This window comes from Eubalaena glacialis, chromosome 1 (genome assembly GCF_028564815.1).
Source record: "Eubalaena glacialis isolate mEubGla1 chromosome 1, mEubGla1.1.hap2.+ XY, whole genome shotgun sequence".
Taxonomy (NCBI): Eukaryota; Metazoa; Chordata; class Mammalia; order Artiodactyla; family Balaenidae; genus Eubalaena; species Eubalaena glacialis.
In genome coordinates, this window is record NC_083716.1 from 14761067 (window position 1) to 14787284 (window position 26218).

The following is a 26218-nucleotide window of genomic DNA, read 5'->3' on the forward strand; positions in this document are numbered from 1 at the left end:
TTGGAGAGTTCTGTGAGCACCCAGCAGTTGGAATTCCTATTGGAGGGTTAGCTGGCTCCGTCTAACAGCCTTAAACTTCTTAGGATGGGGTCTAGGGAGAGAGAATGTCATCTCTCTGTGGATGTTCACTCCAGCAAAGGATCTTGATATTGTCATGCTAGAAAACCTGTCTGTGGAAGTAGACCAAAGCAAATGGGAAATGCCTCTTCCATGTTCCAAGTTCAAAAATTCGAGTTGAAACATTTTAGCTACAGACATGGTTTGAGAAAGTTTTCTGCTCAGCGTTCTGGTGGGTGGTTGGTTCATTCACTGGCTCAGCAGGACTGGAGCGCCAGGTGCTTTGCAGGGCCCAGGGCGTCAACATGGAGTGTATGCGCACACCCCCTGGCAGAGGGGGTTCCGGACTTCTCCCAGGTGCCGTTGCTCCAGGGCGGTGGTTCTCCAACTTCAGCTGGTAGTCAAGATCAGTTTCTGATCTATGAGGTCCGGGGTGGGGCTGGATAATTTGCATTTCTAGATCATTCCCAGTGATGCTGCTGCTGGTCTGGGGTCCACACTTGGAAACCCACTGCCTGAAGGTATGTTGACCAGGTGATGACCTAGGCTGATGAGCCTCACTCTGCTCTAGGGGTCTGCAAGCTGAGGATGGGAAGGAGTGAGCAGCCAGATGGGCCCTGTGGGGCACTGAGACTTAGTAGGGGACCTAGGAGAGACCGCACCACTGTGACTGAGGTGACTGTTAGCCCAGGTTGGGGAAGGGGAGGAGAAAACACCTGGGCAGTTTCTTGGCTGCAGTAAGGTTGGGCTCTATTTGGAGGGCTGTGGGATCCACTGTGAAGGACTCGAAGGTCTGCCCAGGTGATAGCTCCTCAGAAACAGAGGCTGCTGAGCCATGGCCAACATGTATCTATTTAGCGGCCCCACTGCAGGGCGGAACCTTGCCCTCAGTGTGCAGAGGAAGTAGACAGCCTGTCATCCATAGGCTGAGCTTGGCCTGAGATTGGAATTCATTTGTCTGAGTTATGCTGGAAAAAAATGCAAAGCAAAACAGTGTTTTAGAGCAATTATTTGAATAGAAATCCTCCTTCTAAAATGACCTTCGGAGCAATCTTTGACCTGAGCTATTCAAATAAGGAAAGCTGACATGCTTTACTCTGCTTTTCTTGTCACTTCTTCCAAGTGGAAGCATCTTTGGTTCTCAGGAGGGAGCGTGGGATGGGCAGCGCCTATGGTGGGGCAATGACGCAGGTTACTCAACCACACACAGATGTTCAAGATTCCAAAGTGCTATGATCCCGTGAGCCAAGATCACCATGAGCCTTGACCTGCACAAATAAATATGCAGGCTGTTTCACTCCAGCTCATTGATGGTCACAGGAGAGGGCAGGTGGTGGGTGCAGCTGGTGGGAGGTCAGATGCAGTGTCCCAACGGGGCTGTATCTCCATCTTCGTCCTTGTCCCACTACAGCCACTGCTTCACACACAGCATCTTGCATTGTAGGTGCTTAGTGACCCTGGTCCTTGGAAGGTTGGTGTCCTTGTTGAACCCAGTGTGCCAGACACTGTGCTAGGTGCTAGATGACCAAGTTGGAGATCAGCACCCTTGGTCCTGGCGGACTGGATGCCGAGGCACCTCTACGAGTCCACTCTACAAGCCTCAGGCCTGGGGCTCTCTCTAGGCTGCTCCCCAGCATCCCTAGGCTCAGAGAAAGCAGGAAGCGGTGTTTTCTGGGTATACAAGAGGTGCCACTAAATACTGCCTGTCACGGGACTCTATTCCAAGCTGCGTGGGAGAGCGCCCTCTTGAGGGAGCCAGGCTTAGTGTCCTTGTCCGCATTGGGGCAGGGTGTGCTGGCCTCAGGTGCCTCCAGAAGCCAGCTGAAGTTGTGACCCTCCTTGGCTGAGGGTCCTGGAGAATGCACTTGCTTCCCGTACACCTGTCCCGTCGTGTGGAGGAGGAGAGACATTGCCTGCCCCATTACCTGCCTCACAAGACTGTGATTGGAGAGATGGGGCCGGCGTTGAAAGCACCCTGAGAGTAGTAATGGCAGCACTCATATCGGCCCTTCATTGAGCGCTGAACTCTGTGCCAGGCACTGGGTTCTGGGCCTTAATCCTCCCACAGCCCTGCTCTTGGTGCTTGTGTTTCATACTTGGGGAAATGCAGAGCTGAAGCAGCAGCAGGGGCTCTTGGGATTGGAGCCCACGGTCTGACTTCAGGGCTCACTCCCTTTCCCACTGTGCCCGGCACCCATCAGCTCCGGGAAGGGGCCCACGTGTGTGACTGCCCTTCCCGGAGCCGATGGGTGCCGGGCACAGTGGGAAGGCACCAGAGGAGATGATCCCGGCCAGGCCAGCCCCTGCCTGGTGCCTCCTGTGCCCAGCCTTAGGAGTGGTCCCTGCAGCCAGGAAAGGGTGCTTGAGGGGCTGCTGGCTTCTCCCTGTGGGTCTGGGGAGCCCCACTTTTTGCCCCCCTCACTTCTTGATGAGGGGTGACGGTGTACACAGCCTGGGGAGGTGGGATGCTCAGTGAGGGACAGCCTGGGCCAAGATGAACACGGCTGTGTCGTAGGATTGCATTTGGGCCTTACTGAACAGTAACAACAGATATTATTTTTTTTATGTTTTTAAACTGCAAGCACTATTAAACCAAAAGAATGCCCACTGATTCTGTCATTACACTTTATTGGGCCTAGTAAAGATCACTTATATCCCCCTAAATCAGATTTCGGCTTCTTGTGTGCACAGATCACAGCAAAGTGGCGGCAAATGTCCAAGAACTAAAATGAAAAGATGGAACATCAATTCTTTCATTGCTGTGGGGGTGAGTGTGAGCTGGAGAGTCTGTGGTCTTCTTTTCAAAATCTGGCTCTAACTCTTACCAGCTCCGTGATTGTGGCTGGCTGGTGGCCTTTCTGAACCCCAGGGTCCTCCACTGTAAAATAAGACTAACCTGGCTGGTCAGGTTATTGGGTATTAAGTGACCGAGGCTTATGACGCATCAGGCACAGTGACCGGCTCTAGACGAACATAGCTGTTAGTGCAGTGTCTGGAGTAGTTAGACGTGGGCTGCTGTTTCTCCTCATCTGTGCCCAACTGTAATGCCAAGATGTCCATGATGAGTATTGGTCTCTAGGTGATTGGAGCCATAGTGTGTGGCACTTGGATTCATTCATTCGTTTATTCACTCACTCATTCAACACATATTTTCTGAACATCTGCTTTATGCCAGGCATAATCCCACGTGCTCACCTTCTCATGGTGCAAGCAGTGTATCATCAAAGTGAAGATGTGAAAAAGAGAGTGATGGAGGGGAGGTGTGGGCCGAAAGGCCAAAGCCACGCCCTCCATGGGGCTCAGAGCCAGGGAGGGGATTGGTGGGAGGGCTCAGAGGAGACCCTTGAGTTCACTGTGAATGGGTCAAAATAAGCCCTGTTTGGGTGGAGTGGTTGAGGGGACAATTTATTAGAAAATGGCTTATGCGAGCCATGGAAAACAGCTGCTCTGCCCTACAGGGAAAAAAAAGGAGGAATGTAGGTTTAAATTCAGCTGAGAGCTTTAGGTAAAACGCAGAAACTGGGGTGGTGGGGTGCAATGGGGTATGGAGTGGGGTGGAAGGGTGCTGTTGACAAGAGGATGTTAAACATGAGAATGGATCACTACCAAGAGTATGGATTTTCTGATAAAAGGGGGGAATTATCATCTGATGGCAGTGGAATAAGTGATTTATTCTTTTGACATGTAACACCGCAATTCCATCTCCCGAGCAGTGCCCCATCTAGGAAGGACGATATTAGGGACTCGTTGTTTGCTGAGCTCAAAGTCTCTGTTGACCTTAAAACAACTTGCCGGGAAGAAAAATGACCTAGTGTGTATTTACTATTGAACATAATTTTCCTTAGGAAGTCTGAAACCCTATTAAGGATTAATAGGAGATCTTCTTTTCATATGTTTCTGCTTAAAGTCTGTTTGTGCAAGTGCAGGCTGTTACCATTCAGACATCCATGTGTCTTCCGCCATCCCCACACCCACTCCCAGGGCACAGCAACTAGGCTCCTTCAATGTGTGGAAGATAAATTAATATTTGGCTGAGCAGAGCTTGAAGCTTGGGGCTCAGGTACCACAGGGCTGTCCTTTGGGGGTAGGGACAAGGGGGGAGTTTTGCAAATTAGTAAAGTCAAGAGAGCCTGTGTAATTTTAATTTTTCATCATCTGGGAACCCTTGAAGAAGCAAGGTTTGACTGAAGGAGGCCAGGCAGCATTTGGGATAATTTCTAGAATTTACCTGTGTTTCCCTGAAGTAATTAGAGTTCAGTTTCTCTAGCTATAAACATCATGGTTTGACATTTGCTTCTGAGGCTGCAGACAGTACCTCCTTAAACTGACACAGGCCTGATGCCAACCAGGCCAGCAGAGGACACTGTATAGGGATCATATGTAGTGACCTGTAGAATTGCCTTGACCTGTTTTTCCGTGGGTTTGAGGCCATTGTCCTGTAAAACTCATTTCCCTGCTTGAAGACGTAGAGGACTCACAGGAGAAATCTCTCTTCGGTCCTAATGGAAGGTGTAAGCCCGATGTTAATCGTGAGATTATCGAGCACATACAGACCTTGAATAGGTGAATTAGTGACCTCAGGACAAAGCATTTCATCTGCCAAGTTATTAGCAGATGGATTCTAAGGGAAATACCAGTGCGGTCATCTCTACCCTGGGGCTTCATTGAGGTCTCAAGGTCAGAGCAGAGCAAGAAGCAACAGCGCTATGAGCCCTGTCCTCATCTAGGAATCTGGAACAGTTGTAAACAGGTGCTAGGTGCCAGGTACATGTACGTAATCCTTCAGGAACCCTTGGAAGGACTTCCTGTCATTCTACCAGAGTAAATTAAGCTTCAGAAAAGTTAAGGTACGTGCCCAAGATGTCATGGTTAGTAAGTGGTTGAATTGAAATTTAAGTCCTGGCCCATTTTCAGATTCCATCTGCAAAACCTTTACTGCCGTTTCATAGTGTTTTCATTTTCTGTTGCTGCTGTAACAAATTACTACAAACGCGGTGGCTTTAAGTCACACAGACGTATTCTCTTCCGGTTCTGAAGGTCAGGAGTACTGCCCTGATCCCACTGAGCTGAACTCAAGGCATCCGCAGGGCTGAGTTCCTTCCAGAAGCTTTAGGGGCAAATATACTTTATTGTCTTTTGCCCTCATTCCTTGGCTCATGGCCCTTCCCTCCATCTTCCAAATCAGCAAAGGCTGGTCCAGTCTTTCTCCCATTGTATTACTCTCACCTCCTTATCTTTCTCCCTCTTCCACTTTTAAGGACCTTTGGGATTACACTGGGCCCACCTGGATAGTGCAGGATAATCTACCCCCCTCAAGGCCCACAACTTTCATCACATCTGCAAAGGTGCTATTACCATGTCAGGTGACATAGCCTTAGGTCTCAGGTTCCAGGGCCTAGAGTGTACACATCTTCGTGGGTCATTGTTCGGCCTCCCACAGTAGATTTTCTTCTGAGCATCTATCTTGTTTCTGATTTTTGGTATATCACGAATTGTGGAACTAGTTACTTCCCCCCTCTTCCCAGTGGTTTCTATAAAGCACAGAGCCAAGTACTTAGCTTTCATCTAGCCAGGTGTATGTGTGCATTTTGTACTGACTGCACCTCTACCTCTGTCTTATCTTTCTTTGGCCCCAAATACCCTCGCTAATTTTTACATTTATTCTGTTGCATCAAAGCTACGTTCGAATTCATCTCAAAATTTTTTCTGAAGCAAGAGTGGGCATAAATAAATGGAAGCATGGTGGGTGACCTTTGCTGCCCTGGGTACCTGAGCAGTTGACTTAGAGCTTCTTAGATTTCAGGATGAATGTGAGGCAACTTCTGTAATTCACTCCTGAAGGTGGAGGTACCCGTACAATTCTACATGAAGTAAATTCACAACGTGTTGGTCTGGAGTTTTAAGGTGTGGTTCTACTGGCGAAAGATCAGTTGAACATCTAGATTTCTATTTCTTTTTCTCCTCGTGGCCAAAAGTCACAAAACTGATTACTAAAGATTCCCTGCAGAAATATAGAAAACTTATTGGATACGATTTACTCAGAGTTTTAGCATCTTTGTCACAGACAGCTGTTGGATACCTGAGAGCTTAATGATAATTTCATCATCCAGAAAAACCCCCAATTTCTTTTCTCCCTCAGTTTCTTCCTGTAAAAGCAAGTACCACCAAAGCTACATTTTCTGCGCTAGAGACGTGCTGTAGCATGGATAATACAAAACAACTTATTTGACTTGACCACGAAGCATAGGGTTGTTCGCAACGTGTCTGTGCTCCCATGATGACGTACAGTCTGGTTAGAGAGTGGCCATCAGTGTGTGCATTGGAGAAATTTGCTGAGGGAGGGGAAGGGAGGAGTCCCAGCTGAAGGGCAGCTCTGGGGCATCCAATCAGGGGCTGCAGAGAGCCTCTTCTAGGTTGGGATGGATTCCGTTGCCAACTACCGTAACTTGCTTTCCAGATTTGCCACGTAGAGATTAGTTGTCAAGCTGTGTCAGCCGCTCTGCAGATGTTGATTGATGGCTGTCAGTGTTCATGCAAGGTGACTTCCTGAGGGATGCCGAGATTGATCTGATGCTGACCTGGGCTTCCCTTGGTGGGGGGGTGGGGCGGGGCTGCTGCAGTTTGATGTGATCAGAAAGGCTAAGGAGGCATCGCATCTCTGCCCTGCAGCCTGCTTTCACTGAGCCCTCGCCCTTAGAGATAGACCCCAAGCAGGACACATGGGCTAAAGTGATGCGTGGCCCCACCGGCATTCCATCTTCCTGTGGGTCAAGCTCAGAGGGCAGTGACCTCAGCCTCCTGTGACCCACATGCTAGGCCGGGAGCTGCCAAGGAGCCAGATGAGCAGGGACTCCCCAGGGTGAGGGGCGCAAGTGTGGGGCATTTGGTTAAATGGGCTGCAACCTCCCTAAGAATCTGGATGAGGCTGAGCAGGGATTTGGGGGGAACAGGCATTGATTTCGACTTGGTCACAGGGGCCTTCCTGTCCCAGGAAACAAAAACATTAGGCAAGTCTTGAGGGCTTCTTGGACCTCACGGCTCTATTTCCCAACAACATGTGGCCACCGTCTGGCTAAGTCACCAAGAAGCACATCGTTGGCTGAGGCTTTCATCATCCCGCCAGGAGTGGGGACCCACATTAAGGGGCTGAGGAACACAGTGGAGCTTTGAGCATCTGTGCCTGGGGCGTGCAAACCTGCCCCAGGGCCGTTGCTCCAGAGAGGTCACATTTGCTGCCAGGCAGCGGGAGGACCTGATCTTTCTGAAGAGCAGCCCGAGCCCCCCAGCTTCACAGCCTGCCCCTGGCAAACACTGGGCCTCTGCTTCGGGAAGCCAGAATGTACAGTCCAAAGTGGGAAACAGCAAAGCAAGAATACACCCCCTGCAAAATATGTTTAACATACGCTCTGATTCGCTGAAGGATGCTTTCCAGATGTGCTCTCCAGTAGGCTGCCGGAGAAGAAGGGCTAAGGTAATTTTCTAAAAACAGAAAGAGGAAAAATCTGTTTTGTGTCACTGTTCAAGAAAATTACCATTCCAGTGCTCTTGCTTTGTCATCCCAGGGCTGATTTGGGCAGCATGTTTTTCTAATTGATTTTATTCTGCATAAAACATTAGCAGTATTAACAAACTTACTGATATTTAGTCATTTAAAAAAATATGTCTTTTCCCCCTAAATGCCTGGGAAAAAGTAGCTTTTCTTAAAATGCTTTTATTCTATAAGCTCATATGACTGAGGTTTTAAGTAACACCTCAGGATTCCTGGCTTCGGACTCGTCAAATTTGTTCTGGTCAGACTTACTGCCCTCAGTTACACAGATTAACCTGTTCTAAATACATACGTCATTTTCTTGCACTTTGCAGAAACTGTGTTTTGTACAGATTGAAGGTTTGCGACAACCCTGCATTGAGCAAGTCTATCAGCACCATTTTTCCAACAGTATTTGCTCACTTCGTGTCTCTGTGTCACATTTTGGTAATCCTTGTAATATTTAAAACTTTTAAATTATTGCTGTATTTGTTATGGTGATCTGTGATCAGTGATCTTTGATGTCATTGTTGCAATTGTTTTGGCATTTTTAGCAATAAGGTATTTTTAATTAAGGTACATACATTTTTTTAGGCATAATGCTATTGCTCACTTAATGGATTGTGGTTTAGTGAAGCATAACTTTTATACGCTCTGGGAAACCAAAAAATTCGTGTGACTTGCTTTATAGCAATATCCGCTTTATTGCAGTGGTCTGGAACCGAACCCGCAATGTCTCTGAGGTCTGCCTGTATGTAATATAAGGGCCAGCAGAAGATAAAGATATATGTTTCTCTGTGTTGAGCTTGCTATATGTTTTTGTTGCAAGGGCTTCACATTAGAATGGACCAGAAATTGGGGAGAAAAGATGAAGGGATATGAAGTAAAAATGTATTGGGCAACATGTATTCTAGGTTCTGAGCAAGGTGCTTTATATAATTGTCACTTAGGTGTCACAGCAACCATTTAAGGCAACTCTAGATACCATTGGCCCCATTTTCCAGGTGAAAAAACTGAGGATTGGAGATGTTAAATACCTTACTAAGGTATTTAACCATGGAAGGTAGGGCTGGGATTAGAAACAGATGCGTGTCACTCCCAGGCCTGTCATTTTTGGGTTCCTCTAACTGACCCATTGAGAAAGCTTTCAGAAACTAAATGGCTTGAGTTGAAAACCAAGACTTTAAAGCCCTAACATTCACGTTGGATTCAGAGAAAAATGCCAGTGATTTCTTACCTGAGCAGATTAATAAATGGATCCTGTTCCAAGTTTGAGTTGCTAATGGATAGGCAAGTCTTGCAGTCCTGTATGGGCAGTGGTGTTGTCCCAAAGACTCCTTAATAAAGGGGAGCCTCATTCATTGACAAACTCACCACCCTCTTGGGCAGAGTCTGTCTGCACCCTCTGGCCCCTCCTGAGCCCCAGCATTGCAGGCAAAGCACTCGCTGAGGCTGTGAAATCAGTGGAACCTTAGGAAGAAGGCTCTGAAGAAAAGCTGGTCAGACGGTGGGAGGGACAGAGCAATTAGACACTTGACGACTTTAATTCAATCCCAGGGTAATTAAAGTCCAGCACCCTCCTCACTCTCTCCTTCCAGGGCTGTTACAGGCAGTTGGCGATGCCTCTTCCAGTGAAGGCCCCTCTGCCACCACTTACCATGTGTCAGTGAGCAGGACCTTAACCTCTTTGGCCCTCAGCTTTCTCGCATGTGAGACGAGGGGATCCACTAGAAAGATCTGGTCTCTATACTCAAAGGAAACCAAATGCCTTGGCACTAAATCATGTGTAATGGTGGAATGGGATCATGGATGAAAATGATAAGAATGCTTCAAAAACAAGTGGATTTTTTTTTCCAAGTAGCTTCAAGTGTCCAATAGACTGTCTTTCTGAAGTGGAAGGGAAATCCAAGAGCTAAGTAGTCAAGCATCGTGTTCAGGAACTCTGGTTTATTAGTGTCTGAGCCTGGATCTCTTTCAGGATCTCACAATTCTTTGTCCAGGTCTCCATTCCAGCAACCACACAGCTTGTGTCCAAGTATAGGATTTGCCCTGGAAAAAAAAAAAAAACATTTAAAGGATTAGAATAATCCACGATGAGTGAAACTGGGCATTACTAGTATGTTTTTTACCTGTTCGCCATAACACTATTTTCCTAAAAATGGTAACAGAAAAAGTAGGTAAATGATTTTCCCTCCACTGTCAAAAGACCATCTGCTGTTTAAGACGCTCCTAGATTTTATCATTATAATCATTTTTCTATTTCCAGTTAGCAGCATGCTTCCTTTAATATGATATTTTCTGCATAAACCAGTGTTTTCTCTTCAGCAGATTTCCTAAGGCCAACTTGGCATTTGCCGGCCTTTTTCTTCTCTTTAAGGGTGGGAAATTTCTCTTTCGCAGGGAGATACATTTCTACTTTAGTGCCTATTCATTTTCTTAGAGAAAAACAATCAGGTTCATCACTGCTGTCGTCATGGAGATTTCATGTCTCCAGAAGAAATGCAGTTGTGGAATTTCTTTGTTAATCCCACACTGGCCATGTAAGCTTTCTTGTTTGCATCACTGCAGCCCAGGCGGAGGAAGCCACTGAAAAAGGTTACGGCGTGATTCTTAACCCAGGGTGGGCAGGAGGTCGTGTTCAGGGGGCGGTCCTGGGATGCTGGGGCTGGTTGGCAACTGGACAGATGAAGGTCCGGGGCTCGCACAACCTACTAGGCGCTTGACTCCCAAGGCGCCATGACCTTAGCACACCCACAGACCACCTCACTATCTTGCTTGCAGACTGTCCTCTCCTGGGTCCCCCTCCACTTTCCATGGCACCACTGTCTACTGAGCTGTTCACACCCTGATTCTGCCCCCTCCTTTTTGCAGTCTTGACTTTCATTCTAGCAACACCCACCATTCAGGGCATCCTCCTTCCCTCCTCCCCCTCTGGCCCTCAATTCTCCGCTGGCTGCAGCCTCCAACACCATTGTCCCTCCTGCCTTTGGCCAGTGTCCTGCTCTTCTCATCGCTGTTAGAGCAGGGGGGACACAGAAGAGGTCTCAAGCAAATCTTTGCTTAATAACTGAGACACCCAAGAGTCTTCCTGCTCTGCAGATCTGCTCATGTTACTTCTCTGTTTAAAATCCTTCTGTGACTCCCACTGCTTTCAGGATAAAATCCAAACTCTTAGGTCATTCAAGGCCCTTGGTGATCTTGCCAGCACCATCTCTCTCACTCAGCCATTTGCCTCCCGTGGTCCCACCATCTCAAGTGATAGACTGACAATTTTCTGGATGATGTACGTGTTAGGTGTAGTGGTTGAGAATGTCCTCCAGCTCTGGAGTCCCACAGAATGTGGTCACATTCCAGCTCCAGCCCAGAGCTCTACAACCTGGAAGGAGTTACTTAACCTCTCTTTCCCTCAGTGTCTCCATCTGTTAAATGGGGCTGAAAGTATCACCTACTAAGGTTGTTGTGAAAATTAAATATGTGAATACATGCCAAACACTTAGATCAGTGCCTGGCAGGTACAAACACTTCGTAATTGTTACCCTGGGATTATTAAGAATATGGTTACTTTCTCACATACTGCTTCCTTCTGCCCGGAGTACCCTCTTCCACCTTTTCCTGAAGGATCCTAGCCGTCCTCCAAGTCTCAGTCTCAATATTACAGCCTCTCAAGCTGTGGTTTCCCCCTCTGTAAAATTAGGATAACAAAGTAATAGCTCTTACCTTATTAGAGTTGTCAGGAAAAAATATAAAGTGTATGAAGGCATACCTAATATATACTAAATACTTCATTCACGTTGTGTTATTTTTATTAGCAGCTTTTCTTACCTTTTATCAAGAGCTAGCCACTGTAGTATTATAATCTTTTTACTTGTTTCTCTCAGCTTCTAGATGGCAGGTTATTTCAGCTCAGGGACAGGGAACTTATTCATCGTTATTATCACAAGCACTTGACCCATCATTCAGTGAATGGAACGGGCAGGAAGTCAGAGGCTTTGTCAATACATGTAATCATTTGCACACGTTGCTTTGAGAGATTTCAGAGAACTGTGCTGCTGGGATGTGAGGATCTTTGGGGAGGACTGTTTTCTCTCTTTGGAAGATACTGGAGACTGGAGGTTAATTTACGACACCATTTCACATGCCATTTGACACAAAGGGAGAGGAAGCCTGTCCTGGAAGAGCTGGGACTCAACTCCCAAGACCCGACACATCCTTCATCTCTGGGATTGACTACATCATGCTGGTTTTTAAAGAGCACTGTGCCAGTAAATATGTAACAACTGGTTCTCCAAGAACAGCACAAGACCCTGATTTGTAGCGCTTGCTGATTACCATTGTGTAAATACTCCCACCAAGGCCACTTTCAAGCTACCATTGTGATGTTAACCAACTCGCAAAATTCGTGAAAAGGTGCCAGTCTGCCCGTAATGAGCTGGCTCCAGGAACCACTGTATAAACTTCCTCTGACGTCAGTTTTTCTATCTGTAAAATGTGAATCACAGAAAGTGGCCATCCTGTCTCCAAGTATAAACGGCAGGGGGAGGTGGGTCAAGATGAAGGAACCAGGGAAATGTTAGTGCTTTAGCTACGCTGCATGTGCTCACGATTATTTTGAAACTCTTGCCGTCCACTGGTTTGGTTTTGTCTTAGGACCGGGATCTGTGCTGACAATCCTCTCTCCAAAACCAGCCTGTCTGGGGTGATGCTCAGAGCAGTATATCTAGTTTTAGCCTCCCAATCAGGGTTATGTTCTCTGCAGCAGACGGACTCAATTAGCCTTTCATTCCAGAGTCCAATTGTGAGTCAGTTCTGAGGTTGTTAAGTAAAATGAATCTGGTGGCATTAGCCTTGCGCTGGAGGATAGTAATCTGCATCACGGTGCTGTTCAGTTAATAGTCTGCTCAAGAGGCTACGAGAAACAGGAGACTCGGAGACAGTGCGACCTTTCGACCGTCTCTGCGGGGCAGCTGGGAGCGCGGGGCTGCCAGGTCAGAGAGCTGATCGGGTTGTGTGCAGAACTGGAGTCCCAGCTGCCTGAACCACAGTTGGCCTTTGCAGAGTTAGTAGCCCAATGCCATGAGATCATTAACTTTCATGACCAGGGAAACTCTTCTGAAATTAACACTCAATCCAAGCTGGATGCCATTGGGGCCAGTTGAGTAAGCCTGAGTCACCTTTAGGGATTTCCTCTGAAAGATAAATCCTTTAACCAGGCTAAAGAAAATGGCCAGGTTTTATGCCTTTCAGTGTGTTCAGTTAGAGTCAGAAAACACCAACTAGGCTTAGACCGTGGGAGAGATCCAGGCACGTACACAGGGATACGCACGAGCCTCATTTGGAGGATTTTGCCAAGCCACTTAGCTTCAGCACATGGCCCTGCTTGGGAAGCGTTCTAAAGGGCCTGTCTGAGGAGTGTCAGGTGCTGTGCAAAGAAAATAAAGCAGAGCTTCAACACCTGCCCCGGAGGGTCACAGTCATGGAACCAGGCACATGACATATGGGATGTACAGATTGGCACAGGTAGGGAGCTCAGATACGCCTTGTTTACAAGGGTTCAAGGAGAGACCATTCCCATACGAACCATCCTTTTCAATGTGCTGTGAACTTAGATAATTTCATCAGGCCTTTTAATCCCCTTCCAGTTAAAGTTGTAGGAAAGGGACACAGAATGTGCATCCTACAGGCCTTTTACAAACCTCTGTGTTCTCCAGACATCCTACCTTGCTCAGCTCCACCCAGGCAAGCTTGTTTATATCATGAAGTATGCTAAGTAAATACAGTTTCTTGGGTGGATAGAAGTAAAAACAGCCCTGGGTATGTTGGCTGGCAACTCGGGTGAGCTAAAAGGAAGAAAGCTAAGACAAACGTCCGTTGTCTCCCATAATTGCCAGATAATTTAAATTCTCTTGAAGTCCATTGTGTTCTTCACATAGAAACAGAGCTGTGGTCTGCTCGGATGACCTCAGAGGTGCCCCAGCTCTCATTCAGGATTTCTCCAACAATATCCTCTTTAGACTGAAAAACAGCCAGTTGGCCACAAAGAGCCCTTTTCCTCTCCAGACCGGTGTTGTCTACGGCCCCGTCTTCACTTCTGCACCTTCACCACCACCCAGGGCTTCTGGGTGGGCTGCGCTGGCCCCTGGAGGCTTAGCAAACTGCAGACAGATGCTTCGCTTTGATCAGTGGACCCCCTATGCCCAGTCAGACAGTGAAATTGCACCCCGAGCCAGCATCACCCTGTCGCTTTTGCCTTTCCCTTCAGTTCTGGAAAGGCGAGCTCCTCCTCAGTATCACTTGGCTGGAATAAACCACTGCCCCCTCCCTGGGGTGGTGGATGAGAGATGACTTAGATGACAGATACACGTATTTTTAAAGCCACTAGTAATTACAGGAGCAGTTGGGCTATAGCATCCTCTTTTGATGCCAGGGACATGTTTCTGTATAAAGTAAATATTTTCCCAGTGTGGATCTCCGGTGAGTGTGTGGAGAAGCATATTTCCTAAAGATGCAAATAAGTCTAGTCAGAAATAAATATTGAACGGAAACTTCAAAGCAGCTAGATTTCTCCAGTTATAGGCCCTGAAGACTTCTCTGCAAGACGCCCACACAGGTGGGCGAGGGAATGGTTAGGGGCACGTATAAGAGAGGATGCTAATATTTTAAGAGTTCACGTTCTCTGTATTTTTTGATGTGGAAAAAGGCCTATCAAGGAAGGAGTAAAGAAAAGTTATGTCTGTCCAGAAGCTTAGGCTATTTTAAAGCATATGCCCCACCCCCTACTTTCTTCCTGTTGCAGATCTCGCCTGGCGGATTTTTTTACCAACTGCCAGCCGGAGTCAAGGTCTGTCAGCAGCTGTCTAAAGGAAAACTACGCTGACTGCCTCCTCGCCTACTCGGGGCTTATTGGTAAGACTGGGGAGACATGGGACGGGAGAAAATGCTGGTTTACAAATACTCAGACTCCTTCCATTGTAGCCTGCCTCTCCCTGTGGATGTAAAAATCTCCTAGGAATGTTCTGTGCTGGTGTTTTGATGTTGGGTCCTTTAGGACTCGCCTCTGAAGAAGGGGGTGGGGGGGGAAAGGAGGGCAATGGATGCACAAAGGCAGGAAGCAGGGATTATTAAAGAACGGGAAGGCAGCAAGTGTGAAGACCTGGGAAGCATCTCAGTTGGAGAACTGACCGCACAGAACAAAAGTAGGGGGGAAAGCGTGGTTATGGAAGAGGAGAGCAAGTCAAACCAAGTTAATTGAATTAGGGAACTTTGGAGAGAGGGAACTTGGAAGTCATTCAGTCTGGGGAAGTCAGAAAGGCTGTTTTCCAGAAATGGCCCTTTGGAAAGAAAATCCCTGAATACTGGGGGTCCTGCTCGCCATTAATTTTCTGGGTAATTCAGCTCCTGGTGGGTAGGGGGTGTTTCACCTAATTTTTTCGCCTGAGAACAGACATAGCAGAAATAGTGTTTTCGGTCTTTCAAGACCTAAGGCGTTAGAGGAACCAGGTTCTTGGCATTCCGGGGAGCAGTGCAAATAAACAAGGCACCAGTGCGAGTCGGAAGAGGGACAGAAAGAGGCAGATCTGTACCCAAGGATAAACGGGGGCAGCAGGAGGAAAGGAAGGGCTCTGGGTGCCAGGGCTGCAGAAGCCTTGGTGGCAGGGCTCGCTCACGATTGTCGTTTGAGAAGGAACACGTAATGAAGGCTGGGGAAGGATGAGGGAAATCACGGTTGTCAGAAGCCTGATGGCTCAGCCAGGGTGTGAGCGCCTGCCAGGATCACACAAGTCACCAGGCAGAAAGAAAGTCCCACCAAGAGTGACAGCACAGACCAAATGCTTTGTCACCAGAGTGTCTTCAGCAAGAGCCACTGGGAAAATCACTGACAGTACTTAATGCAGGGATATTGCAGGTGCCTGCACACTCATCCCAACTATTTTTTTGCAAGGATACCTGTGCTCTCTTGGGTAATACCATTCACCAGCTATTGACCATTCTCATGGATAGGTCCCATGAGCTTATCTCCCTTAAGTCAGCCCTCCAAATTTGCATTCACTCTCTCCTTTTCTTAAATAAAGTAGTCCCTAGTAGGATTATTTATCAACTATGGAATTACAAGTTTAAGAAATAACTGAATTAAGTAAGGAGTGCTCATTGTAAAGAGTTTTTTAAAAAAAAATACAGAGAGCCCTAAGGAGACAACGTTAAAGGTCTACAGCCCCACTCCAGGATATAATCACTGTTTACACCTCAGTCTGTACCTTCTAAGTACACATGCTCATTAAATACTCGATACGGGGCCAAGCCTCAGGACTGCCAGGTGTTTCTGGCCTGAGGATGATGAAATCCTCATTATTTAAGGGAATAACTGGTTGAGACAATGCATTCTATGCACCAAAATTTATTTCTCTCTTGGGTCCAGCTCTTCCCCTCCACTCTGGTCATTGGGTTCTAACTTCTCTCAGGACAGAGCTTGTTCCTACTTCTTCCAAATGTCAGGGATCCATTCTGGTGCCAGGCATACAGTGGGTGCTTAGTAGGCATACTCTAACCTCTTCACTCAGCGTTTGGGGTGCCCGTTCCTTTCTCACCCAAAGTTAGAAGCTTCTCTCTGCTGTGGGTTGACGTTTTCATCCCAAGGTATAATGGGACATTATTTAGTTCAAGTCAGTAAGGAATGTAGGGCAAAGAAGTGATGCCCTTGACCCAGAAGAGCTTAAAAAGAATATTTTTTTCTGTTTCTGAACCAAATATATCCTGTGGCTCACTGGACTGCCTGTTACTTCTTAATTCCACAAACTGTATAAAAACAGAAGGCTTCTTGGCATGAGTAGGCATTGCCTGGTGTGAGCCACCCAGGAGGAGACATTTGGGTCGTGTTAAGTATAAACGCATTGTTTATTTGTGCCAGTACAGAACTCATCAGAAGAACAATAAATACACAGGAAGATGTAGGCAAGAGCAGCCACCCAGCATTTCTTGGAGGACTTTTGAGGACTCTTAAGACAATACTCCAGGAGCCATTGGCTTAGAGAATTTCCATTGTTTATTTCCAATTCCATCACAACTTGGAACGCTAAATCAGTTGAGAGTCTAGTGAGCAGAAGCCTCCTTGTATGCATCCAGAATGTGGGGTAACCCATAAGGACAGCTTCTAAGCTTCTCTGGGTTACTCTGAAGGAGCCTGTTGCTTCCGAGGGAAGTAGAGGCAGCGTCCTAAAAGGATTTTTTAAGATGTGTAAAACCAGCTCTATCTATTTTTGAAGATTAATGACATTTTCAAGAAAATGCAAGGGATTTGGCAACTCATGCATTCTAAGTGAATTCTCTCCTACTCCATGACATCCATACCATTTGTGCAGCGAAAAACACCCTAAGTGCAGCTCAAGGAGTTCTGTTAGAATTTTTTAAGTCAATGTGTAAATTATTTGATGTGCTCAGGATAAATTGCCAAGAAAATGCACTGCTTAACCTAATTTTCCACTCAGCAAACACAATGTTTGTAATTATCCATGGTGCATCCGCTGTCAGAGGAACATTTGTTTCTTTTTAGGCTCTAGGAAAGTTTATACCATCACACAAGAATAAAACGCCTTGTTTTTTACTCTTCTAGGTACAGTCATGACCCCCAACTACATAGACTCCAGTAGCCTCAGTGTGGCCCCCTGGTGTGACTGCAACAACAGTGGAAACGACCTGGAGGAGTGCTTGAAATTTCTGAATTTCTTCAAGGACAACACATGTCTTAGTGAGTTTGAAAAACAACAGGCAACAAACACACAAACATGTTTTCCCCTCTAAGTTCAAGCTGTCCCTTTGTGTTTCTTGTGTCTGCCTTCTCTCTCTGTCTCTCTGTTCCTTTTTTTCCTGATCGCTGCCGGTGAATCCAGCTCCTTTTGGCCACACTACGTAATGCAGAGGGGCCGGAGCAAGTGATGAACTGGGTGCTGCTAAGACGGCGAGTCCGGAGGCCCAGGAGAGTGAGAGATGCAAATAACCGAGGGTACATTGTGTGGGAAAGAACATTTCTACCCACAGATGACATTCTGATCTTGGCAACCAACCCCAAGTCAGTTCCAGCAGTTCTTAAAACCTGGTCAGAATATACAATGTGAGACTCTCAGACAAGTTAGATGGGGGTAGGCCTCCAAGGGCTCTCTGAGAAAAATTAGAATGTTAACATCAATAGCCCCCTGGATGTTCAGGGTTGGCTCCGAGGAGAAGCAACGGTGCTTGAGTGAGATCGGCTGGCGATGCAGCCAGGAGCTTCAGGAGGTCGGTTATCTCCAGAGATGAGCTGAGCCGGGGCTGGGGGGTGGGCGGTGGGCTCTGCTTGGGAACAGTACTGGTTATTATTGCAGGGTCCTTTAGGCAACTTGGAAACATGTTTCCCAAAGGGAGAGGGATAGAGAGAAATGTACGGGTGTGAGCGATGGGCCTCATCAGATGAACTCTGTAAGCACTGTGCCAGGTCTCCCTTCTGTCCACCGAGATGTGCACGCTCTAGGCGATGATCCAGCTGAGATGCTTGAATACCTTACTCGCATTTTGCGGTGGCAGCCACCATTAATTTATCGGGTGCCTGCTCTATGTGCAAATTCAGTCTGTGAGAAGTGTACCGTATACATTGTCGCACTGACTGTAACGTGCACCTAGGAGATGCAGGTGTTATCTCCATTTCACAGTTGAATAAACAGCTGGTATTCACCTAAACCAGCCGTGCCAGAGATAGGATCCAAAGCCCCCTGTGCCCTGAGGGCTTCTGTGTCAGGCCTGATATTGAAGGGCCTGATGGACAAGAACACGTGCCTGCACGTCGGGGACCAGGTATGACTTCCCAGTGGGAAGTGTGGACCAAGGTTCACCTACCCCTCTGAGCACTGTGCCCTCAGGTGACAATTTCTCCATGGTGCTCTGAGTGATTTCTAAAGAATTAGCAAACTATTTACTGCACGCACATGGGAAAGCTTTTAAGTGTTACTTCTAAAACCTCCTCAATTGTTTCTTTTGTTGAAAAGACAAATCTTAGTGATTTGCTCAGTAGGTACTTGGCTATAACCAAATGCTTTGATCAGCTTAAAACTAAAACAAGCTTTTCGACACTTAAGTGAAATTTAAACCCATAAAACTAGTCTAAAGTATGGAGACATTTGCCAAGACATTGGGCACACCGTGGAACTACACCTTAAGCCTTTTATTTGGTCTTGACTAAAAAAAAAAGAAATATATATAAACACACACACACACACACACAAACATACATATCCTCTTTTTCACATCCTGCACACTCTTCTGGCAGAATCCAAGTTTTAATGAAGATAAAGCAATGACAATAGAGGTTAGTGTGAGAAAAAAGATTATACTCACTTGGGCTGGAAAACCACTGCCTCATAGAGAAATTAAAGTTGTCCCTGCTTAATAATATTTTGGTGAAGGGGATAATGGTATCTTATTGCTAATGACTTTTCAATAAAAATAAATGCGTTTGGTCTTCACTGGTGACCAAAGCCAGCCAGAATTTTTCATAGTCATTCCATTTATACTTTGATTAGATGGAGCACAGGGCTGTAAATTCAGTCTCTTGCAACAGGCCCTAGAGTAGAAAGAATTGGAATTTGTAGATTCCAGCCCAAACGCAATAACCCAATTCTGCTCCCTTCAAATTAACCAACACCCTCCAATTCCCCTATCGTGAGCATGACTCCAGCCTGATTGTTTACTTCTGGTAATTGGGGAGGAGACAGTTATTTTCAAGCCAAAGTACATGGCCGAGGTGAAGGGAAGAGAGCAGAATGGTCTAGGGGCAGAGATGAGACATCAGTTACTGTCACTCAAGTCTTTTTTCAGCTGCCACCTTCGCCTCCCTGGACCACTCCATCGAAACTCCAGTTCCCCGTTCCCATCCTGGTCCTCCCTGAACCCCACCTCTGCGTCATCTTCCTCCAAGGATTTCTCACCACCTAATGTATTATATACTTTACTTATTTGCCTCCCCAACCAGAATGTGACCTCCACGAGGACAGGGACTTTTGTCTCTTGTTGCTGTCATTGTTGTCCCCTGCCGATTCCCAGCACAGAGCAGTGACTGGCGCTCAATAGATGTTCCATTGACACTTGAACGAATGAATGAGCAAGTAGACAAACAGTCTTCCCAAATGGCAAGGCAAACACGTTGGAAATCACAGACAGTTTCAACAAATGACATGGGTTTCCTGAATCTACATGCCTTAACAAGAAAAAGGAAGGTTTTGCTGTTTTCTTGTTGTTATCCTGGGTCATTTAAGGAAACTGGTCCCCCAAGTACCTCTTTCTTTACCTTCCTCCCACCCGTTAAGCCATGGAACATGGATGGGAGCATTAGAAGCATTGATATTAATTTGAAGCGGTTTCTTACAGCCTAAAAAATGTAGTTTTAGAAAACAAGCTTACAATTTGCTGAACTTAAAGGATAACAATTTTAGAACAAAATGTCCCTTCTAAGACGAAGATTAGGCTTCAATTATTCTGTCTTGTATATTGAAAAATGCCAGCTAAGAGTCATATATTAAAAATTTACACATTCAGGTCCCAAATGGAAGAGTTTCATTTCTTATACAATGAATATGAAATAAAAAATTCCTAAATCCACGCCAAATCCCCGAGGACCTGATTAAAAACTGTTTTTTATTCATCTTGGAGGGGAGAACAACACACAACCAATTTACTTGTGCCATAAAAACAATCTAATCCCATGAAATTATAATAGGATTTTAAAGTTTTACATTTTAAACTTTTCATTTAACAGGGCTGCTCCTTCCTAATTATGCAGATTTTGTTTGGACCACTGGGAACAAAAAGGGAAAAAAATAATCTTACTTAAATTTTCACTATATATTATTGATGAGGTTTGGGATAGATTTTTCTTTTAAAGAAACTGGTTGCGTTTGTACTTTGAGCAATGCTGGGCTCATAGTAGGTGCTCTGTGGTAGCGAATCACACTTTTTTGCTGTTTGATTTTACTGGCTGCCAAATTTCTATGAATGCCACTGAATTACCCCAGTATCATAATTAGGTATGTGGTACTTTAAAAAAACACTAAATAGACTCCCTCTTTTGAAAACACCGGAATCACAACTAACTGCTGAACAATCATCGACACAAAGACACTGGAACTCACCAAAAAAGATACGCAACATCCAAAGACAAAGGAGAAGCCGCAATGAGACGGTAGGAGGGGTGCAATCACGATAAAATCAAATCCCATAACTGCTGGGTGGGTGACTCACAAACTGGAGAACACTTATACCACAGGAGTCCACCCACTGGAGTGAAGGTTCTGAGCCCCACGTCAGGCTTCCAACCCTGGGGTTCAGGAAACGGGACGAGGAATTCCTAGAGAATCAGACTTTGAAGGCTAGTGGGCTTTGATTTGAGAACTTCGACAGGACTAGGGGAAACAGAGACTCCACTCTTGGAGGGCACACACAAAGTAGTGTGCGCATTGGGACCCAGGGGAAGGAGCAGTGACCCCATAGGAGACTGAAGCAGACCTACCTGCTAGTGTTGGAGGGTCTCCTGCAGAGGCGGGGGGTGGCTGTGCCTCACTGTGAGGACAAGGACACTGGCAGCAGAAGTTCTGGGAAGTATTCCTTGGCGTGAGCCCTCCCAGAGTCCACCATTAGCCCCACCAAAGAGCCCAGGTAGGCTCCAGTGTTGGGTCGCCTCAGGCCAAACAACCAACAGGGAGGGAGCCCAGCCCGACCCATCAGCAGACAAGTGGATTAAGTTTTACTGAGCTCTGCCCACCAAAGCAACAGCCAGCTCTACCCACCACCAGTCCCTCCCATCAGGAAACTTCCACAAGCCTCTTCGATAACCTCATCCACCAGAGGGCAAAAAGCAGAAGCAGGAAGAACTGCAATCCTGCAGCCTGTGGAACAAAAACCACATTCGCAGAAAGATAGACAAGATAAAAAGGCAGAGGGCTATGTACCAGATGAAGGAACAAGATAAAACCCCAGAAAAACAACTAAATGAAGTGGAGATAGGCAATCTTCCAGAAAGAGAATTCAGAACAATGGTAGTAAAGATGACCCAGGACCTCAGAAAAAAAAATGGAAGCAAAGATCTAGAAGATGCAAGAAATGTTTAACAAACATCTAGAAGAATTAAAGAACAAACAAACAGAGATGAACAATACAATAAATGAAATGAAAAATACACTAGAAGGAGTCAGTAGCAGAATAACTGAGGTAGAAGAACGGATAAGTGACCTGGAAGACAGAATGGTGGAATTCACTGCCGCCAAACAGAATAAAGAAAAAAGAATGAAAAGAAATGAAGACAGCCTAAGAGACCTCTGGGACAATATTAAACACAACAACATTCGCATTATAGGGGTCCCAGAAGGAGAAGAGAGAGAGAAAGGACCCGAGAAAATATTTGAAGAGATTATAGTCGAAAACTTCCCTAACATGGAAAAGTAAGTAGCCACCCAAGTCCAGGAAGCACAGAGAGTCCCATACAGGATAAACCCAAGGAGAAACATGCCGAGACACATAGTAATCAAATTGGCAAAAATTAAAGACAAAGAAAAATTATTGAAAGCAGCAAGGGAAAAATGACAAATAACATACAAGGGAACTCCCATAAAGTTAACGGCTGATTTCTCAGCAGAAACTCTACAAGCCAGAAGGGAGTGGCATGATATACTTAAAGTGATGAAAGGGAAGAACCTACAACCAAATTACTCTACCCAACAAGGATCTCCTTCAGATTTGATGGAGAAATCAAAAGCTTTATAGACAAGCAAAAGCTAAGAGAATTCAGCACCACTAAACCAGCTCTACAACAAATGCTAAAGGAACTTCTCTAAGTGGGAAACACAAGAGAAGAAAAGGACCTACAGAAACAAACCCAAAACAATTAAGAAAATGGTCATAGGAACATACATATCGATAATTACCTTAAACGTGAATGGATTAAATGCTCCAACCACAAGACACAGGCTTGCTGAATGGATACAAAAATAAGACCCACATATATGCTGTCTACAAGAGACCCACCTCAGACCTAGGGACACATACAGACTGAAAGTGAGGGGATGGAAAAAGATATTCCATGCAAATGGAAATCAAAAGAAAGCTGGAGTAGCAATACTCATATCAGATAAAGTAGACTTTAAAATAAAGAATGTTACAAGAGACAAGGAAGGACACTACATAATGATCAAGGGATCAATCCAAGAAGAAGATATAACAATTATAAATATATATGCACCCAACATAGGAGCACCTCAATACATAAGGCAACTGCTAACAGCTCTAAAAGAGGAAATCGACAGTAACACAATAATAGTGGGGGACTATAATACCTCACTTTCACCAATGGACAGATCATCCAAACAGAAAAGTAATAAGGAAACACAAGCTTTAAATAACACAATAGACCAGATAGATTTAATTGATATTTATAGGACATTCCATCCAAAAACAGCAGATTATACTTTCTTCTCAAGTGAGCACGGCACATTCTCCAGGATAGATCATATCTTGGGTCACAAATCAAGCCTCAGTAAATTTAAGAAAATTGAAATCATATCAAGCATCTTTTCTGACCACAGTGCTATGAGAATAGAAATCAATTACTGGGAAATAAATGTAAAAAACACAAACACATGGAGGCTAAACAATACGTTACTAAATAACCAAGAGATCACTGAAGAAATCAAAGAGGAAATCAAAAAATACCTAGAGACAAATGATAATGAAAACACGACGATTCAAAACCTATGGGATGCAGCAAAAGCAGTTCTAAGAGGGAAGTTTATAACTATTCAAGCCTACCTCAAGAAACAAGAAAAATCTCAAATAAACAATCTAATGTTACACCTAAAGGAACTAGAGAAAGACGAACAAATGAAACCCAAAGTTAGCAGAAGGAAAGAAATCATCAAGATCAGAGCGGAAATAAATGAAATAGAAACAAAAAAACAATAGCAAAGATCAATAAAACTGAAAGCTGCTTCTTTGAGAAGATAAACAAAATTGATAAACCATTAGCCAAACTCATCAAGAAAAAGAGGGAGAGGACTCAAATCAATAAAATTAGAAATGAAAAAGGAGACATTACAACAGACACCGCACAAGCAACTCTATGCCAATAAAATGGACAACCTGGAAGAAATGGACAAATTCTTAGAAAGGTATAACCTTCCAAGACTGAACCAGGAAGAAATAGAAAATATGAACAGACTAATCACAAGTAATGAAATTGAAACTGTGATTAAAAAGTTTCCAACAAACAAAAGTCCAGGACCAAATGGCTTCACAGGTGAATTCTATCAAACATTCAGAGAAGAGCTAACACCCATCCTTCTCAAACTCTTCCCAAAAATTACAGAGGAAGGAACACTCCCAAACTCATTCTATGAGGCCACCATCACCCTGATACCAAAACCAGACAAAGATACTACAAAAAAAGAAAATTACAGACCAATATCACTGATGAATATACATGCAAAAATCCTCAACAAAATACTAGCAAACAGAATCCAACAACACATTAAAAGGATCATACACCATGATCAAGTGGGATTTATCCCAGGGATGCAAGGATTCTTCAATATATGCAAAACAATCAATGTGATACACAATATTAAGAAATTGAAGAATAAAAACCATATGATCATCTCAATAGATGCAGAAAAAGCTTTTGACAAAATTCAACACCCATTTATGATAAAAACTCTCCAGAAAGTGGGCATAGAGGGAACCTACCTCAACATAATAAAGGCCATATATGACAAACCCACAGCAAACATCATTCTCAATGGGGAAAACTGAAAGCATTTCCTTGAAGATCAGGAACAAGACAAGGATGTCCACTCTCGCCACTGTTATTCAACATAGTTTTGGAAGTCCTAGCCACGGCAATCAGAGAAAAAAAAAGAAATAAAAGGAATACAGATTGGAAAAGAAGTAAAACTGTCACTGTTTGCAGATGACATGATACTATACATAGAGAATCCTAAAGACGCCACCGGAAAAGTGCTAGAGCTAATCAATGAATTTGGTGAAGTTGCAGGATACAAAATTAATGCACAGAAATCTCTTGCATTCCTATACACTAATGATGAAAAATCTGAAAGAGAAATTATGGAAACACTCCCATTTACCATTGCAAGAAAAAGAATAAAATACCTAGGAATAAACCTACCTAGGGAGACAAAAGACCTGTACTCAGAAAACTATAAGACACTGATGAAAGAAATTAAAGATGATACCAACAGATGGAGAGATATACCATGTTCTTGGATTGGAAGAGTCAATATTGTGAAAATGACTATACTACCCAAAGCAATCTACAGATTCAATGCAATCCCTATCAAATTACCAATGGCATTTTTTACAGAACTTGAACAAAAATTCTTAAAATTTGTATGGAGACACAAAAGACCCCGAATAGCCAAAGCAGTCTTGAGGGAAAAAAATGGAGGTGGAGGAATCAGACTCCCTGACTTCAGACTATACTACAAATCTACAGTAATCAAGACAATATGATACTGGCACAAAAACAGAAATATAGATCAATGCAACAGGATAGAAAGCCCAGAGATAAACCCATGCACCTATGGTCAACTAATCTATGACAAAGGAGGCAAGGATATACAATGGAGAAAAGACAGTCTCTTCAATAAGTGGTGCTGGGAGAACTGGACAGCTACATGGAAAAGAATGAAATTAGAACACTCCCTAACACCATACAAAAAAGTAAACTCAAAATGGATTAGAGACCTAAATGTAAGACCAGGCACTATAAAACTTAGAGGAAAACATAGGAAGAACACTCTTTGTCATAAATCACAGCAAGGTCTTTTTTGATCCACCTCCTAGAGTAATGGAAATAAAAACAAAAATAAACAAATGGGACCTAATGAATTTTAGAAGCTTTTGCACAGCAAAGGAAACCGTAAACAGGACGAAAAGACAACCCTCAGAATGGGAGAAAATATTTGCAAAGGAATCAACGGACAAAGGATTAATCTCCAAAATATATAAACAGCTCATGCAGCTCAATATTAAAAAAACAAACAACCCAATCCAAAAATGGGCAGAAGTCCTAAATAGACATTTCTCCAAAGAAGACATACACATGGCCAAGAGTCACATGAAAAGCTGCTCAACATCACTAATTGTTAGAGAAATGCAAATCAAAACTACAATGAGGTATCACCTCACACAAGTTAGAATGGGTATCATCAGAAAATCTACAAACAACAAATGCTGGAGAGGGTGTGGAGAAAAGGGAACCCTTTTGCACTGTTGGTGGGAATGTAAATTGATATAGCCTCTATGGAGAACAGTATGGAGGTTCCTTAAAAAACTAAAAATAGAATTACCATATGACCCAGCAATCCCACTACTGGGCATATACCCAGAGAAAACCATAATTCAAAATACACATGCACCCCAATGTTCACTGCAGCACTATTTACAATAGCCAGGTCATGGAAGCAACCTAAATGCCCATCAACAGACGAATGGTTAAAGAAGATGTGGTACATATATACAATGGAATATTACTCAGCCGTAAAAAGGAACGAAATTGGGTCATTTGTAGAGACGTGGATGCATATAGAGACTGTCATACAGAGTGAAGTA

General features: G+C 44.6%; 1 protein-coding gene across 3 annotated transcripts in view; it reads left to right on the forward strand.

The window, feature by feature from the left end:
- The window catches only part of GFRA1 (GDNF family receptor alpha 1), a 217216-nt gene that overhangs the window by 156338 nt on the left and 34660 nt on the right, over positions 1–26218 (forward strand). For all 3 annotated transcript variants that reach the window (XM_061193036.1, XM_061193046.1, XM_061193042.1), the window contains 2 exons: positions 14379–14488; positions 17190–17324. In XM_061193036.1, the coding sequence (XP_061049019.1) occupies positions 14379–14488; positions 17190–17324 (245 nt within the window). The remainder of the gene's footprint in view (positions 1–14378; positions 14489–17189; positions 17325–26218) is intronic.